The following is a 19,347-nucleotide window of genomic DNA, read 5'->3' as shown; positions in this document are numbered from 1 at the left end:
ATAAGAGTGAAAACAGATGATACCAAGTTTCCAACATGGTATTGCTAGATTCTCAAATCTCATTTCCCTACAGTATGTTTTCTGATGCTATCTTCTTATTCTATGACCTTGTTCTCATCAGTCTTTTGGGTATGATATCAATGTGGAAAGAAACCATTTATTTATTCATTTATTTTGGGTCTGAATGGTTTCAGTTAAAACAAATTCTATTGGGTTTGGAGATAGGGGTTAACGGAGGGAAAAAGGGTGCAATATTGCTTTCTTTTTATTTTTAGTTTTCCTTTGGGTACGTAATGTGGCATTCTGTTTGACCTTAATTTTGATCCACGTATGATGGCGATGAAGTTGAGACACCAGAGGAAGATGCGGGCAATGATGAGAAGTCCAAACCTCATGGTCAAGCCAATGAAAGTAGTTATTTTGATAAGGTAAAACTGCTTGGCTATCATTTAATATTTCGTACGATGCTATACAACTGTTGCTGACTCTTGTGCTTTGCTAGTTGAAAGAGGAAATTGAGCTTCGGAAACAAATGAATATAGCTGAACTCAATGATCTTGATGAAGATACCAGGTTAGAGATAGAAGGCTTCCGAAATGGGACATACCTAAGATTAGAGGTTCATGATGTTCCTTGTGAGATGGTTGAGTACTTTGATCCCTACCATCCCATATTGGTGGGAGGGATCGGTCTAGGGGAGGAAAATGTTGGATACATGCAGGTTAGTGTTTTTTTTTTTTAAATTATAGTTCCTTATAAATTTAAAAGAATTATATCTGTTAATATGGTTTGGAATACTGCTTTGAGCTATATACTAGGATGTATAGGGTAGTACTTCCTTTTGATGTTGCAGATAGGGAATAACTTCCACCTTTGTTTTATGAATGGTGTCAATGTGACATGGACCATCAACATGGAAGTAAAGGAACATATTGAGCAGCTTGTATAATTGATGAAAACACTTGGTTTCAAAAACATGTTATGACATGTTTAGTAGTAGTACTGATTAGTGTGATGAGAATGAAACTTTCTTGGACATTTCATCTTTCTAAATTCCTAGTTTAATCTTTCTACCTGCTTGGTTTATTTTGTCATTTCTTTTTGCATATATTACTTTTTTCACTTTCTTTATCCTTCCAGGCTAAGCTAAAGAGGCACAGGTTCCATAAGAAAGTGCTGAAGACCAGAGATCCAATTATAGTTTCCGTTGGATGGAGGCGTTACCAAACAACACCAGTATATGCTACTGAGGATCTCAATGGAAGACTGCGAATGCTAAAATATACTCCAGAACATGCACATTGCTTTGCCTTTTTTTGGGGCCCTCTTGCCCCTCCCAACACTGGGATAGTGGCTGTTCAGAATTTATCAAACAATCAGGTCTGTGCAGGCATTCTTTTCTTTTGCTGAATGGTTTTCCTTAAAGATTTTTACACATGGCTGAATGCTAATATTGCACTTTCATCCTTCTATTTACATTCCATCTGGCTATTTATCAGGCAACGTTTAGGATTACTGCAACTGCCGTTGTACTCGAGTATAATCATGCAGCTAGGATAGTGAAGAAAATCAAATTGGTTGGTTACCCATGCAAGATATTCAAGAAAACAGCATTTATCAAGGATATGTTTACTTCAGATCTTGAAGTAGCTCGGTTCGAAGGTGCAGCCATTCGAACTGTCAGTGGGATCAGGGGGCAGGTCAAGAAGGTATGTGGGTCTGGTAGATTATTGCATTCGTCATGAGAATTGATTTGCCTGTTGGTTTGAGCTGTTTGCTATATATTTTGTGCTGAGTTTATACTATTTGTCAATTGTCAGGCTGCAAAAGAAGAGATAGGTAACCAACCAAAAAGGAAGGGTGGGCAAACCAAAGAAGGAATTGCTCGGTGCACATTTGAAGACAAGATTCTGATGAGTGACATTGTTTTCCTGCGTGCATGGACTCAAGTTGAAGTCCCAGATTTTTATAATCCATTGACAACAGCATTGCAGCCTCGTGACAAGACCTGGTTAGGAATGCGCACTGTTGCAGAATTGAGAAGAGAACACAACCTTCCTATACCTTTAAATAAAGATTCACTTTACAAGGTATGCAATGGTTTAATGGTTGTGTTGTCTTAGACTTCCCCTAATTCACTGAGATTTAATCCTTATTTTCGGTCATGTTTATGCCTATTTCCTTTTTCTTTGGCAGAAAGTTGAAAGAAAAAGAAAGAAGTATAATCCACTGGTGATTCCGAAGTCTCTACAGGAAAAGCTTCCCTTTGAATCAAAACCCAAGAATACGCCTAAGCGGAAGAGGAAGTCACTTGATCAGAAAAGGGCTGTCGTCATGGAAAGCGCTGAACGTAAAATTTGTCGTCTTTATCAGCATTATCGACTTATCGCAAATAATTCGGTATGCACCTCAGCTAATAGTTGGTTTGCTTGACATGTTCTTATGAATCTATATCCAAAAATTTCATACTTATTAAGAAATTGGTAGGGGTTTTGTTGCATCTCATATTTTCCAGCCGCTCCACTGCATAGGTTTTCTAAAAATTAGTACAGCTTAGCTTCAACACAATTTTTGCCTTCTATTTCTGCTCCGACCTTTTCAAAGAGCACCATGGCCTTGCCAGTGGCCTCAGGAAGCATTTGATATTCTGTCCAATACTACAATTTTAATCTCAGTTTCAGGGTTCACATTTAGTCATGTGTTTCTCCTCTGCATTTATAAGGTCTTAAATGGAACCTGATCATAACCCAAAAGGAAAGCTTTGAATTATTCTGTAATTTGAAAATATTTAAAATATATTTAAAATCATGCTATAGTTTCTTTCTTTTCTTTTTCTTACATTATGTCAAACTCACTTGTGTCTTTTCTTCCCGTGTTTTGTCTGAACCTCATCCAGGAAAAGAAGCGAAAGATTAATGCAGAAAAGAAGAGGAAAGAACTCGAGAAGGAGAGAGCGAAGGATGAACTTCTGACGAGAAAGCGCCAGAGAGAGGAAAGACGAGTGAGATACCGTGCGCAAGACAAGCAGAACAAGAGAATGCGGAGAGCCGAAGCCTGATAAGATGAAGTTGATTCTGCCTTGTCAAAAGAATTGACAATTTCAGCATCACGGAGATTGTGTTGGAAGTGGTGTTACTGATTAGTCAAAGGAGAAGCAGCTTTTTGGTCCATAAAAATGGTTCTAAAATCAACCTGCTGATAGTTAAGCTTGGTCTAGATCACATCATTTATATGGTGCAGGGCTCACACTAAACAATTTTTACTTGATATCAATTTTGATCCCCAACTTTGCTTATGCAATTACAGTGTAAAAAACATTGAAAAGGAAATTTATTATTTGTTATCTAAATGGAATTATTATTTTTACCTGAATGTTTTGTTAACGAGCTGTTTAAGCGGTTTAATTTTATGGTTCTGTTTATATTGCATTGTTATAAACTTATAATCACATAGTCATACTTGATGCTTTAACTTGTTATTACGAGAAAATTAACCCATATTAACCCTCGTTAGAAGTTTCCAATAAGAGAATCGTCTAGGTGAAGAAGAAAAAAAAGTAAAACTATACACGATAATTTATTTTTAGGCAATAATAAGAACAATATGACTAAGTGAAAAAATTACAAACTCTCATTACAAAGAGAAAATCTTAATATTTGTTTATTCTGTGAATTATACGCATAATAACAAAACCAAATAAGAAGATACCTAAGTTTTTCTCTCTCTAATTACACTTGCCACACTCATTAATTATATTTGATTCTTGCTACTCTTCTTTTGACATCCTAAATTTCAAGCAAAACACTTGAAGCATTATATATATATAGCCTTGTATGGCGGTAATCACCAAAAAAATCACATTGTGATTTGGCTTCCTTTAGGATACAAATCTGCTTACAAAATGTAGTGTATGCTGCCAACATAACACCTAACTTTATCACTAGCAATTATTATTTTTAATATTATCTTGTTTCTTTTTTTTTTTTTTAAAGATCGAATAATAATGAAAATTAATTTTTATTTTTGTTCTAAAATGAAAAGGTTAAAAGCCAAATTTTTTTTTTGGACAATAATCACTTTGTCTCCCAGTAAAAATGAAAAAAGGTTGGGTTGGGTGTTTATTCTCTCTTCATTTTCTTTAATATTCCAACGTCTCAAAGTGAGTTTCCAAAAAAGTCAGATCCCCAAGTAGCTGAAGTTATGGTTTCCAATCTGGGGGCTTGATGCGGTCATATTGCATGCATGGGAGAAGATAAACTCTAAAGCATTTTTAGTACCGAAGATCAGTTCCTGATGGCAAGAATGTTCCGTAGTGCTTTCTATAGTTGATGTAGTTGTAGCGTGAATTAAAGCGGTGACATTCGTGGATTCTTCGAAGAAGATTTATTTGGTTGTTGTAAAATGTGTGGTTGTTGGTAGTTATACAAATTTGCTCCCTCGCGTCTTCCTAGCTTGTAAACACACCCGTACGCGTCCCCTTCACAGAAAACTGGACCGGTCCAACCCTGAACCAGTAGTATTAATGGTTTGGTTTATCATTTTAAACCATTCAATTGAAAATTAGATGTGAGCCTATGAATTGGCCGGTCGAATCGGATTTGAAATCGGCCAATTTTACTAAAACGTAGGGGTAGGTATGGTAATTCAAACTGCATCCACTTTAGAATTAGTATTATGGTTCAGAAAACTAAATTAAAACCGAATTAAAAAGAGAAATCGATTCCAAATCGATTTGAAAAAATAAAAATTGGTTTTAAATCAATTTTAATATTTAAATCCAAATCAATTTAGTTTTAGATTAGGATTTTTTTTTTAATTTTAAATTTTAATTTGGATATGAATTTTTTTTTTGGGTGACATTTGGATATGAATTTGAATATAAATTTAAACTGTTTAAATGATTTGGATTAGAAAACTAAATTATAAAAAAGATCTAATTTGGTTTGAATTTTTTATTTAAAATCGATTTTTATTGGATTTGGTTTAAAATCCAAAATCTAATTTTTTTTGTCCAGCCCTACCTAAAACGATGTTTGGATTAGAAAATCAAATTATAAAAAAAAATCTAATTTAGTTTGAATTTTTATTTATTATAAATGATTTGGATTGGATTTGGTTTAAAATCTAAAATTGGAATACTTTTGTCCAGCCCTAACTAAAACGATGCTGTTTCGATTCTTTTCCCAAAAAACAAGAAGAAAAAAAAAACAGCCTTTAGCAGTTGTACCCCCGCCCCTAGCCCTTTCAGAAAGCACTCAGCGGAGTGAGCCTGTGCCCCCGTAACCCTAGCCTCCACCGCCGCCGCAGGGAGTGATCCATTGCCGCAGGGAGTCGCACTCAGGGGCTTCTCTCTTCCTCCTGTGGGCGTTCTCGAAGTCTCCAACCCCTGTTAGCTCTCCGACTCACCAATCGCAGGCGCGCAGCTTCTTCGTCTGCTCGCCGTCGTCTTCGTCTGCTGACTCCGCTCGCCCTCGTGCTCGCCGTCTCAGACCGAAGGTCAGTGCTCACTGCTCACTTGTTCTTCGTTCTTTTAATTTTTTTTAATGCTCTGGAAATCAAATCGCAGGATGTTGATTATTGAATGTTTTGTGATTTTATTTAATGATTAATTGATTATTTGATTATTGATTAGCTCTGGCTGCTTTGCTGTGCTGTTTGTTTTGTGATTTTTTTGCATAGTGATGTGCTGTGCTGTTTCCTTTTGTTAATTAAGATAGCTGCTGCATCCACAAAATTCAATAAAGTTGCTGTATTTTCGCTCTCTTTCTTTCTTCTTTTTCTTTAATTTTTCTTTTTATATAAATTTGGTGTAAAAATTATCCATCTTCGGATCCCGCATTCTCAGTTTGTAAAAATTCTGCTGAAGTTTTCTTTTTAGGGTTCAAAAGCAGCGACGGCATATTGGAGCAGTGATTACTGCTAATACAACAATGAAGTTTGATAAAACCGACGCACTCTCAATTTTTTCTGAAATTAAGAAGCAACACAAGCATATTAAGCTTAAGAGGAGGTAGTTACATTAATTTCTCAACTTCCCCCTCCCTTCATCCTCCCCGTGTTAATTGTGATTTTAGTTTCCAATTCGATTGAATTCAGCTTTGTTAATGTTAATATTAGTTAAATTAATATAAAATATTGCAGGTTTTTGTTGGCCTTTCCACCCACCAAATCTGAGAGAAGAAAATTGAAGAAGTCCAAATTTTTCCAAAAGGAGTGAGTGCTTCTATTTCTTTAATTACTTCTTTTTTACAGTATCAGGTTCAATTGTAGGTTTTCATAATTTATTTTTATTTTTATTATTATTATTATCATTTTGTCTGCAGGTTTTTGTCCGAGTCTTTACTCAGGGAAGATGATGTAAGTGTGCCCTCTGTTATCTATTGTTTACAGCTTACTTGCATTGCTATTTGAATGATGAATTGACATTTTAATGTCAATTTCAGTTATTTTATGATACGGTAAGAGCTCATGTTGAAAGTGCCTTTGGAGCATCCGAAGTCGGAATAGATGATGATCTTCTTTTGGACGATATGCATTTGATTAACATGCCCAAAGTGAAACTGAAAAGGTTGATATTATCTGTCCTTGATAATTTGTCCACCAAGGGACTATACCTTCTTGCAAAGATTGTTGCGGATGGCTCTGTCAAGTGTGAGAAAACTCGTCACAATTTGAAGCAAACCATCAAGGGTTCTCTCTCAAGTGCTCTTGGTAGCAAAAGGCTTAATCATCGTCAGCTGGAAAGTCGTAAACAGATTTTTCATCTTCTCAGCAATCCGCAGCAATTCCGAATTAGGTGTGAACCTTTTTCTGTGTTAAAATCTGAATCTTGTCATGCTGCTGCAGTGAAGGTACTGCGTCGGCTCGAGAGTTTTCCTTCTAAAACCTTGATAGCAATGTATAACAAACTTAAGGGAGTGAAATGCACACATCAGTTACAACCCTGTAAACACGGTTGGGGACGAGACAAGCTTATCAAGCTATTGAACAAAACCTGTAGGGAGATGCTTTTTCAACTTGATAGTAAAGGTGATCTACAAGAGCCATTAGCCAAAGCCATGGCAGTAGCAGACTTATCCCTAAAACTGACACTTGGTCGGGACAAAATATTTGCAAGAGAATTTTACCAATTCCCACCTGAAATAAAATCATTGCAGACTAATATAATGAATGCTATATGGTCTGTTAAAAATGAAGTTACATTACCAGTGCTAAGAAATTTGCAGCTTCTGATAGAACCCGAGGCTAAAATATCAAATAGGAGCTTAAGGACAGCTTTTGTTAATCTTTTGACCGAATTTCTATTTGAGTGTGTTGATATGGATAGCATCCCAAAGTCTCTATCACATATCATTGCTGTTATTCATAAGAATTCAAAGATCACAGACAATGTAGTATTCAGTAGGAAGTATATTGACAAAGAAGTTGACTACATACTAGGTATAAGTGCCCAGACAAAACAGATTGTTTTGGATTTGTTGCCTGACCATGGATTTGATCAAGACTTTACAGATGCATATGGGGAGGAATTGGAAGAAAGTGATGATAGTGACAGTGGTATTGATGATGATGATAATGATAAACTTCATGAGGATAGAATATATTCAAATTACGAAGCAGAAAGTATTGGGGATTTTGCACCAGTTTTGTTTCAACCCTCTACTTCCATTAAAGAGGAAGATGTTTCATTCTGTCCATCTACAACCAGTGGGAGGTTTTGTGGTGCTTCACCCAACAGAGAATATACTGAGAATGTTGTCAACAAACCTGCCTTACATGAATCAACAGACGTAGACATGAGAGACTCATCTTGCATGTCTTGTGTGGAAACAGAACCCACCTCTACCAAGCAAAGCATCGACAGGAACCAATACCTAGCCATCCAAGATGCTTGTGATAAGACAAGTATGCTTGCATATAATCTTGTAGGTCATTTATTGAAGGAGTTTGCCATAATTGAAGGCCTAGATATAAAAGCAAACCAGAGATTATACCTCAGCAGTGATAATGCAATTGAAGATATCCAAGGTATTAAAACTGCCTGCTTTTTCTTTTCTTTTATTTTTTTTAAGAGGAAAAGAAAAATAAGCAAGACTTCTGCATTTTACCTGTTATGATGATGAAAATAACTTTTCTATTATTTCTGCTAATTTGGCGATTTTACTTTTACCATATTACTCCATTTTATAACATGTAATTTTCAATTTTTCATCCATTACTATTTAACACATTTGATCAGTGTTTGCATCCTGCTTTGAGAATTGTGTTATCGTGTAGTCAATATTGATTTTCTCTTTTCTGTTTCATACAGAAATGGAACATTCCTCGTCTGGGAACACAGAAAGTTCAGCTGTCATTCAAGTAGTTAAAGAGCTGGTTCCAGCCCTTCCAGATAGGTATTTTCTTCGTCTCTCGTCTATGATGTATTGATGGCATTACTTTTAAGCCGAATTTGTGTATGTTTTTGTTAACTAATGATATGTGAACTGCAGCGCCATGGAAAAACTGAAGATATTGATGAGCTGAAACTGTTTCACAGACTAAAAGCAATAACTCAACTGTTGAGTTTGTTTAACATGAGATTTACCACTTTGTCTAGTGTTTTCTACATATGGCTTTGCAATTAACCCTAAACCCTAAGCAGCATATTTATTTGATTTTATATTATTTTTATTTTTATTCTCTTAAGTAGTCATTTTTATTTTTTTTAATTATATTTAAGTATTATAGTACAAATATAAAACTGTTAGATGAAATACAATTTTAAATATAATATTGCAATAGTTGAAATTAACATTCAATTATTTTATTTTATTTTTCATGATTCACAATAAGACTATGCATTTTCAATAATATTAGAACTAAATGATATTAAAAATGTAAATGGTTGAAAGGACAAAGAAGTGATATATGGATAATATAATTAATGAATATAATTAGATTAAAAATAGAAAAATTAAAAAGAAATTATAAAGGACATGATATATAATTAAAATTAATATTTAATTTTTAATTTTATTTTTCATGACTCACAATAGTACCATATATTTTCAATATATCACAGTTAAATGATATTAAAAAAATTTAATTAAATTGTTGAAAAAAAATAACTTTGTCTATATTACACTTGCGGTACATAGCCGGTCCCAAGTTCGGATAAAGGAAGAGGGTTGTGTTAGGTCTTCGACAACCAAAATAAAAATATAGTCGAACCCCTCATGACATGAATCAAAGAGATTATTGCGCTAAAGTTAGGTTGTTTCCCGGAAGCAACGCGTTATATGGCTCGATTACAGTGTCAAATTAGCAAGAGCCGCTGCATCGGTGCCCGGATGTAGTGTTAAATGAGAAAGGGTTCTCGTGTTTTCGTGAACGGACGAGGGTAAATAAGCTAATTCACAAAGTAAAAGGTAAAGGTCGAAGCGACAGAATGTTGAGATTTGAGACATGGAACATAGGCACTCTAACAGGAAAGTCCATGGAGGTGATGGACACCATGGCAAGGAGGAAGATTAACATTATGTGCCTACAAAAAATAAAATGGGTTGATGCAAATGCTAGGGAGTTTGATACTTCTGGTTTCAAACTTTGGTATACAGGAAATGTGAAGAATAGGAATGGGGTTGGAATAATTGTGGATAAGCAATGGAAGAAGGACGTAGTGGATGTCAATAGGGTGAGAAATCAGATCATCTCTATCAAACTTGTGGTGGAGGGAGGTGCTTTCCATGTGATTAGTGCCTATGCACCGCAAGTGGGTTCGGACGAACAACACAAGATAGGGTTTTGGGAGGATCTAGAGAGTTTAGTTCAAGACATACCTTTGGGAGATAAGATTTTCTTAGGAGGAGATTTAAATGGCCATGTTGGGAGAGAAGTGACTGGATATGGGAGTATTCACGGAGGCCATGGTTTCGGGGTGATCAATGCCGAGGGTAAAATTATTTTGGACTTTTCCTCAACCTTTGATCTTCTCATCGCAAATACATGTTTTAAAAAGAGAGACGAACATCTTATAACCTATAAGAGTGGCATGACAAGCTCTCAAATCGACTTCTTGTTGAGGAGAGTCGACCGAAAATTTTGCATTAACTGTAAAATTATCCTGGGAGAGAGTTTGACAACACAACATAAGGTGCTCGTCATGGATTTTCGCGTTGAGCAAAAGTTAAGAAAAATACATCATACGAAGAACCCAAGGACGAGGTAGTGGCAGATGAAAGGTGAGGAACAAAGAAGCTTCCTAAGACGGGTAGGAGAAGAGGCAAAGTGGGATGGGAATGGAAGCGCGGAAGAGATGTGGAGGGAGATGGCAGAAGTTATTAGAAGAACAGCAAAAGAAAGTTTTGGTGAATCTAAAGGAATAGGACCAAGAGACAAGGAGTCCTGGTGGTGGAATGCGAGTATACAAGAAAAGATAAAGATAAAAAGGGAGTGCTTTAAAGAGTGATCTTTATGCCGCAACGCAGATAACTGGAAAAAATATAAGGCGGCTAAGAAAGAGACAAAAGTGACTGTAAGTGAAGCAAGAACAAGAGCATGTGAGGGTCTCTACCAGTCTTTGGGCACGAAAGAAGGAGAAAAAGGTATATATAGAATCGCAAAGAGTCGGGAAAGAAGAACGAGAGATTTGGATCAGGTTAAGTGCATAAAGGATAAGGATGGAGAGGTGTTGGCTCAAGAGGAGAAGATTAATGAAATGTGGAAGAGCTACTTCTACGAGTTATTTAATAAGGGACAAAAGACTCTTCCGAGCCTTAGTCGATTATGCACAAGGGAAAAAGATCAAAACTTTGACTACTATCGAAGGATTCGAGACTTCGAGGTAAAAGAGGCTCTAAAGTAGATGAAAAATGGCAGGGCAGTAAGACCTGATAATATCCCGATTGAGGTTTGGAAGGGTCTTGGAAAAAAAGGCATCAACTGGTTAACCAAGCTTTTTAATGAGATTTTAAGGTCAAAGAAGATGCCTGATGAGTGGAGAAAGAGCACTTGGTACCTATCTACAAGAATAAGGGGGATATACAAAGTTGCGGAAACTATAGAGGGATCAAGTTTATGAGTCATACAATGAAGTTATGGGAAAGGGTGATAGAACGGAGGTTGAGAAAAGAGACACAAATAACAGAGAACCAATTTGAATTTATGGCAGGCAGATCTACCACTAAAACGATATACCTATTAAGAAGGATGATGGAGAGGTATCGTAGTAATAAAAGGGATCTACATATGGTGTTTATTGATTTGGAAAAAGCGTATGATAGGGTACCAAGGGAGGTCTTATGGAAGGTTTTAGAAAAGAGGAGAGTAAGGATCACATATATTCGTGCAATTAAAGACATGTATGATGGAGTCACAACTAGTGTGAAGACTCAAGGTGGCGTGACAGAGAAATTCCCTATTGGTATAGGATTACACCAGGGATCATCCTTAAGTCCATACCTTTTCACATTAATCTTGGAAGTACTCACAGAGCACATCCAAGAGCCTGTGCCATGGTGTATGCTTTTTGCCGATGATGTCGTCCTTATGGGAGAGTCAAGGGAAGACCTAAATAAGAAGTTGGAGTTATGGAGAGAAGCTCTAGAAGTGTATGGTCTGCGCATAAGCCGTAGCAAGACGGAATATATGGAATGTAAGTTCAGTTTGAGAAGGAAAAACTCTAATATAGAGGTGAAGATTGGAGAAAACATCCTACGAAAAGTTAAAAGTTTTAAGTATCTTGGGTGCATCATACAAGATAATGGAAAGATTGAACAAGATGTAAATCATAGGATCCAAGCAGGTTGGTCAAAATGGCAGAGTGCATCTCTGGTTTTATATGCGACAAAAAAGTGCCTTTAAAACTTAAAGGTAAATTCTATCGTACCGCTATAAGACCGCTATGCTTTATGGTACGGAGTGTTGGGCGGCTAAAGGGGAGCACGAACATAAGCTGAGTGTGGTAGAGATGAAGATGTTGAGATGGATGAGTGGTCATACACAATTGGATAAAATAAGGAACGAAGATATAAGGGAGAGAGTTGGAGTGGCACCCATTGTGGAAAAGATGGTTGAATCGTGTCTCAGGTGATTTGGACATGTGAGAAGAAGATCGATAGAACATCCAGTCAGGAGAGTGGATGAGATGAAAGATGGACAAGGGGCGAAAGTTAGAGGAAGACTTAAGAAGACCATCCATGAGGTGGTCAAACGAGATCTACATGTAAACGATCTCTCTGTAGACATGATACATGACAGAACACAATGACGTCGTTTGATTCATGTAGCCGACCCCACTTAGTAGGACAAGACTTTGTTGTTGTTGTTGAAAGAAAAAATGATATATAGATATAGCTAATGAATACAATTAGACTAAAAAAAAAAAAACCCTTAAAAAATTATAAAAGTTACAGAATTTTAGGAATTTATTACCTAATATATGTTTAGTAAACTAAAAAAAGAGTTGTGGTAATGTGGTCAACAACCAAATTCTTTCAATACTTGTGTTAAATATTAGTAAGAAAGGAAAAAAAATAAATAACATGATATTATGTGAAAAGAGGAGATAAAGAAGAGATGTGAAGTGAATGTTGATTTATATGGAAAACATCAAAAAGAATAAGTATGAAAGAAGATGATAAATTATGTTTTATTACTTAATTTATACATATTAAAAAGAAATAACATTAATATTAAAATCATCTAGTATCTTATATAAAATTAAAGAGTAAGAGAATATAAAAAGTATAGAATAACCTAAAAAAAAATAAATGACATAAGAATGAGAAAAAAATGAAGAAAAATACTAAGTTGTAATGCTATATAGCCAATGAGTAATAGCTCAAATGGCATAGTCTCCCCATACTCAATTAAGAGGTTGCGGGTTCGAGTCTCCTATCTTTGGTAAAAAAAAAAAAGTTGTAATGCTATATAATAATCATAAGAAAGAGTGAGTATAAAAGAGGACGAATTATATATGTTTACACCTAATAAAGAAAAATTATATTAACATTGAAGGCATATATCATCCCATATAAGAGTAAAAAGTAAGAGAATATGAAAATTATAGAATAACTTAAAAAAAAGTAAATATCATGAGAGTGAGAAGAAAAATGAAAAAGAATCCTAAACTATAATAATAAGGCAAATGAGAAGTAGAGATACAAGATTTAAAAGTAATTCAATTAGAAACAAAAAGATTAAAAAGTAATTCAATTAGATAAGTAGTAAGTAAATTTTTTAATTTTATTTTTTATGACTCACGATAATACTATATATTTTCAATAATGTTAAAACTAAATGATATTAAAAGATGTAAATGGTTGAAAGAAAAAAGAAGTAATACATGAATAATATAATTAATGAATACAATTAAATTAAAAATAGAAAAACTAAAAAAAATTGTAAAAGACATTATATATAATTGAAATTAACATTTAATTTTTTAATTTATTTTCCATGATGCACGATAGTATTATATATTTTAACATATTACAATTAAATTATATTAAAAAATATAAATTATTGAAAGAAAAAGAAATAATATATGGATGAGATAATTAGTGAATACAATTATACCAAAAATTAAAAAAAAAATTGTAAGGGTCTAGTATTTTAGGAATTTATTATCTAATATATATGTTTATCAAACTAAAAAAAAAAGAGTTGTGACCATCAACCAAATTTTTCAAATACTTGTGCAAAATATTTAGTAAGAATGGAGGAAAAAGAATGAGTGACATGATATTATGTAAAAAGAGAAGATAAAGAAGAGGTGTCATGTAAATGTTGATTTATATAGAACACATAAAAAGGAGTAAATATGAAAGAAGAGGAAGAATTATGTTTTATTACTCAATTTATACCTATTAAAGAGAAATAACATTAACATTAAAACTATATAATATCCTATATAAAAATAATAGTAAGACACTATAAAAAGTATAGAGTAACCTAAAAGAAAATAAACGACATAAGAGTGAGAAGGAAAATAAAAAAGAATCCTAAGTTGTAATACTATATAATAATAATCATAAGAGAGAAGAGTATAAAAGAGGATGAATTATATTTATAGCTAATAAAGAGAAATAATATTAATATTGAAGACATATAGTATCCTAAATAAAAGTAGAGAATAGGAGAAAATGAAATTATAGAGTAATCTAAAGAAAAATAAATGTCATGAGAAGAAAAATGAAAAAAATTCTAAGCTATAATAATAAGGCACACCAGAAGTAAAAATAAAATAGTTAAATGTAATTCAATTAAAAACAAAAGGATTAAAAAGTAATTTAAGTCAAGTCTTCTTTTTTATGGTTGGTTGAGTCACTATTATTTCCTTCTTCACTTTCTTCCTAATAAATACAATTACATAATCACTTACTACATATATTTAGCAAAAGTAGTAAAAAAAAAAAAAAAGAAACGTATCAAATACAATTAAAAAATACGGATATAGTCGAATGATAAAATTTTACTTTGTCAAGGAGAATTGACACAATACATAAAAATTCATTTTCTAATTAGATTATATAGATTATATATAACACAATAGATAAAATAAATTTTACTGCATAAGTATACATAAAAAAAAAAATTAAGCTGACTCTTTCTTAAACCCAAACGATCTTTTCGTAGGGCAATAAAAAACTATATCAGTTCCAAAGACATGCACCTCGAAATTCAAAAAAAAAAAATCGAAAAACTCTTTGAAAAAGGAAAAGTTTTTGGACAACATTAAAAGTTTATTCATTAACGCAATCAATTTTTACAAAAAATAAAAAAAAATTGTATAAAAGATACAAACGTTAAAATACTCTGAATTGGTTGGATTTCATTCTCTAATAGAATATAGAATTTGTATATAATATTAACTAAAATAGTTTCAAATAGTTATATTTTTTAATAAAATCAAAGAAATCAAATTTTAGAATTTTTTTTATTTAATTTTAATAGAATCTTTAAATAAAAATAATTCTATTAAATAAAAAGTTTTACTTATAACTCATATAAATATCTATTTTGGAATCTATTTATTTTATAGAAAAAAATATTTTGAATGGAATATTAAATTGGTGATCGAAAAATAGTAAATTTTTTAATTTCAAATCATGTCATCTCTATCTTGAACTAATACTTATCGTAGGAGAAATAATAAGGGATCAATTGAGACCGATTCAAATCGGAGATACATATATATTAATATTTATATATAGTATATGGTATATGCAGACAAGATGTATTAGTGTCACTTAAAATTTAATAATAAGCGCTCTTAGTTCAGTTTGGTAGAAGGTGGGTCTCCAAAATCTTACAGAGCATGATTCTATTCTTGTTTTATTGAGAATGACAATAAAATAATTAAATAATAGTGCTGAATTTGACCTCCTGAATTACTTCTTCAGTATTGTAAAATTTTTGAAAGGAATAGCAGAATTCTAAAAAGTTAAGAATAAATCTAGAACCATTTAAAACTAAAGTAACACTGTATTAAAAATTTAAGAAGTTAAGAATAAATATAAAAGTTATCTTTAATTCTATTATAATATATTACTAATAGATAAATAAATTGTGAGAAGAAAATGTAATTATTTGAGAAATCTTTTTTTATACCTAATAAAATATCTCTACTATATTTTCTTGCTTTTATCAATCTTTTTTTGTTATGCAAGTTTTTGGATAAATAGTACACCAAAAACAGTAGAGATAATAGTTAATATTGCATTGAAAACGATATTAATTTCTATTATTAATTAAATTATCCTATGAGAATAAAACAACAAAATTATATGAAAACTTATTGATCAAAACTCTCCACAAAAATATCTTGTGTTCCTCCTTCAATGGCAAAGTGAACCCACTAATCACACTTCCATAAAACTCTAAAAAACTCACCAATCCCACGGTGTTTCTCATTCTCATAAATAAAACTGTAAAATAAGTTGTTAACTGATTTTCGAATATATGATCTATGCATTGTGAATTTTCTATAGAGCTTATGTAGAATTGTCTTCAAGCAATCTCTTTTTCTTGAATCTCCGGATTCAAATAAATTAAGCAACTTCGATATAAACGAATAATCAATGTACTTCTTTGCAATTTTTACATCTAGATCTGGTGAAGTAATGAATTTAAGCAATAATTCATAAACAAATTGGAGATGAGATCAGGCCGAATCAAATATAGGTTCGCCATCGTCATTATAATTTGGTGAAAAAACCCTAAATAGATTTATGACAAACATTCCACACATGGCAAGGATGATAGTTTTCATATATTTAGCAAAAGTAGTAGGAAAAAAAAAAGAGATATGAGATTATGTGAGGAGAGATAAAAAAAAATGTGTAAAATAAATATTGATTTATATAGTGAAATAACAAAGAATAAATATAAAATATGAGAATAAATTAGAATTATCTCAATTTATACCTATTAAAAAAATTTATTAACATTGAAAGGATATAGTAACCTATATAAAATTAAAGAATAAAAAAATATAAAAAATAATATTTAAAAAATCCTATTAACATTGAAAGTATAGAGTAATCTATATAAAATTAAAACACAAATAAAATTGATATATTACATATCAAATACAATTAAAAAATACAGATATAGTCCAAGTGTAGAGTTGTGGGGGCAAGTGCCCCACTACAATTTAAAATTTTTTTGAGTAGTATATGATAATAATATTTATTTTTTCTCATTAGATTATTAAATTTGACCCCACAATAATTTTTTACTCAATTTTTGGTACTTAATCGTCAATTTAAAAATTTCATATTAGATATTCGTTAGAATGATCAAGTCTTAGATTTAAATGAAATTAGTGTTCTTTCTTAAAAATAAATTCAAAAGAATATTATTTATCTTCTTTTGAAATTAGCTTTAATTTTTGCGTAGCAACTGTATTAATTGAAAGAAATTTTCTAACTATAAATATCAATAAGAGCCGGCTTCTAATTATGTTGAAAAGTAAATTTTTAAATAATTGTTTAGTAATATATATAGAAAGAGAAATTTTGATGGCAGTGTTAAGAGAAAGATTACTTAATTTTGTAAAAATATAAAATCTAAAACAATAGAATTTTAAATTATATATTATTATTTAAATTACTATTTTAGTGTTTTAATTTGTATATTAGATATTTTGAAGGCTAATCGTATTTTATAATAACAAAATATAGTCATAACAATAATCATGTTATATGTACATAAAAAATAACTATCTGTATAAAATATATATTAAAATATAAAATATACATTGAAAATAAGTTAAACAATACATGTATTTATACACAAATATATAGTGGTTAATAGATAATTTAATATTTAATTTTTTATGTACACATACTATTTTTATTATAAAAATTATCATGTTATATAAATTTCGCCCCTACTACTAAAATTTTCTGGATCCGTCACCAAGTCCCATGGTAAAATTTCTCTTTGCCAAGGAGAAGACACGGGTTCGATTCCTGCTATTCCATAAAAAAGAAAAGATTTTTGGACAGCATTGAAAATATGGCAGTTTCAAAAAAACGCAATTTGAGATAAAAAAAAATCCAAAAAATTCTTTGGAAAAGGAAAGGTTTTTAGACAGCATTGAAAACTTAAAAAACTATATTAGTTATATGGCAGTTCCAAAGAAATGCACCTTGAGATAAAAAAAAATTCAAAAATTTTTTTGGAAAAGGAAAGGTTTTTGGAGAGTATTAAATACTTAAAAAATTATATTAGTTGTATGGTAGTTCCTGAATCATCTCGTCAATATTGTAGAATTCTAAAAAAGAATAGTAAAATTCTAGAAAGTTAAGAATGAATCTAGAGCCACTTAAAATTGACGTGGCATTAGGGGTGCACATGGGCCGGGTGAAGTCGGGTTTGATGTGACCCAGACTCGATCCGAAATATACACCGGGTCTATTTATTAGACCCGAACCCGACCCTAGACCCGATGAAACCAATACACTTTCGGGCCACAATTATACCGGGTAAAAACCGGGTCGTTAACATTACATTACGTTGATACCTTCTTGTAAGCTAGCATGTAAAAATATCCAAATTTTCAAGACTCCAACCATTATTTAACATGGTAAAATTTACTTAGAAAAATATAACAAGAACCAACCCTTCTTTAAAATTAAAGCATAACCACAATCAATACTAAAGCAAAACCACAATCAATACTAATATTGTCTAATAATACCAAATATTTAAATCAATACAAATAACACAATATTATGTATTAGTCTAAAGTCTTGTGCATTCTAAACATAAAACATTAACTTATAGTTTTATAATGACTAATAACACAAAATATTAAGGTTTACAATACTTAAATTTCACATAAGAATAGTCATGATCCATCACTAATAACACAAAATATTAATTGTGTATGATGACCGGGCCACCGGGCCGACTTCGGGTGACCCGAAATAATGACCGGGTCTATTTTTGAGACACTTATCTAACCCTAAACCCGATGAAATCACACCAAATTAGCCCCTAAAGTGTTCGGGACCGGGCCGGACCTTCGAACCGGGCCGAGTCTGTGCACCCCTACGTGGCATCATGTTAAAAACCTAAGAAGTTAAGAATAAATATAGAAGTTATTTTTAGCTCTATTATAATATATTACTAATAAATATATAAATTATGAAAAGATAATGTAATTATCCGAGAGATTTTTCTTTGTACTTAATAAAATGTCTCTATTATATTTTCTTGCTTTTATCTGTTACCTTTTTTGTTACCTTTTTTGTTGAGTAAGATTTTGGATAAATAGTACACCAAAAATAGTAAAGATAATAGTTATTATATACTGAAAATCGTATTAATTTCTATTATTTTAGATTATTCTGTGAGAATAAAATCAATAAAATTATATAAAAACTTATTTACAATATCTATCTCAAATTATTCATAATTTTATATAAATACTGGGATAAAAGTAACCTAGAGCTATTTATTTCACTCTTGCTCGTAACTATTTAACTATAAAATTCTATAAATTGCATGCGTTATGTATAGAACTATGTATTTAACATTCTACTGCTTACTTGTGATTCTATTATCATATCTTCCAAAAATAGACCCTTTGAAGAAGCATGATCATGCTTCAAGGTCTTTTCCTATGTGAAGATTGAACTATAAGAAATCTTTATCCAAATAATCTTAATGCCACATTTAAAATTTTTTTATAAAAATGTTTTCATCTAATTTGTGTGGTTAAAAGGTAATACTAATAAAATATTGTTGACACATTGAATTCTTCCGTCAATAATATTTTATTAGCATTGCTTTTTAGTCACACAAATCAGATGAAGACATTTTTATGGAATTTTTTAAATGTGTTATTGGAGT

The 19,347-nt window shown here is 31.8% G+C and overlaps 2 protein-coding genes across 5 annotated transcripts in view; both read left to right on the top strand.

Annotated features, from left to right (window-relative positions):
• The window catches only part of LOC107628964 (ribosome biogenesis protein BMS1 homolog), an 8,444-nt gene extending 5,072 nt beyond the window's left edge, over nucleotides 1–3,372 (top strand). Inside the window, exons 11-17 of the mRNA XM_016331616.1 lie at nucleotides 329–428; nucleotides 503–721; nucleotides 1,141–1,380; nucleotides 1,500–1,709; nucleotides 1,821–2,090; nucleotides 2,197–2,400; nucleotides 2,897–3,372. Of these exons, the coding sequence (XP_016187102.1) occupies nucleotides 329–428; nucleotides 503–721; nucleotides 1,141–1,380; nucleotides 1,500–1,709; nucleotides 1,821–2,090; nucleotides 2,197–2,400; nucleotides 2,897–3,058 (1,405 nt within the window). The 3' untranslated portion in view covers nucleotides 3,059–3,372. The remainder of the gene's footprint in view (nucleotides 1–328; nucleotides 429–502; nucleotides 722–1,140; nucleotides 1,381–1,499; nucleotides 1,710–1,820; nucleotides 2,091–2,196; nucleotides 2,401–2,896) is intronic.
• Nucleotides 5,142–8,688, top strand: LOC107628967. 4 transcript variants are annotated; one of them, XM_021117928.1, is made up of 7 exons: nucleotides 5,142–5,496; nucleotides 5,892–6,010; nucleotides 6,142–6,213; nucleotides 6,324–6,357; nucleotides 6,444–8,028; nucleotides 8,312–8,396; nucleotides 8,493–8,688. In XM_021117928.1, the coding sequence occupies exons 2-7, from the start codon at nucleotides 5,931–5,933 to the stop codon at nucleotides 8,524–8,526; spliced, it is 1,890 nt and encodes a 629-aa protein (XP_020973587.1). In that variant the 5' UTR covers nucleotides 5,142–5,496; nucleotides 5,892–5,930; the 3' UTR covers nucleotides 8,527–8,688. The 4 variants fall into 4 exon arrangements, with proteins under 4 accessions (XP_020973587.1, XP_020973586.1, XP_016187105.1 ...); XM_021117927.1 differs by having other exon boundaries at nucleotides 5,889–6,010; XM_016331619.2 differs by having other exon boundaries at nucleotides 5,879–6,010.

This window comes from Arachis ipaensis, chromosome B03 (genome assembly GCF_000816755.2).
Source record: "Arachis ipaensis cultivar K30076 chromosome B03, Araip1.1, whole genome shotgun sequence".
Lineage (NCBI taxonomy): Eukaryota > Viridiplantae > Streptophyta > Magnoliopsida > Fabales > Fabaceae > Arachis > Arachis ipaensis.
Note: the sequence above shows the minus strand (reverse complement) of the source record. Positions and strands in the feature narration are given on the sequence as shown.

Excerpts from the sequence above, each read along its gene's own strand:
- LOC107628967 (XM_021117928.1), top strand. The coding sequence starts at position 5,931 with ATGAAGTTTGATAAAACCGACGCACTCTCAATTTTTTCTGAAATTAAG. Across the intron at positions 6,358-6,443 it reads CTTTACTCAGGGAAGATGAT|TTATTTTATGATACGGTAAG; the intron begins GTAAGTGTGCCC and ends TGTCAATTTCAG. Across the intron at positions 8,397-8,492 it reads GTTCCAGCCCTTCCAGATAG|CGCCATGGAAAAACTGAAGA; the intron begins GTATTTTCTTCG and ends TGTGAACTGCAG.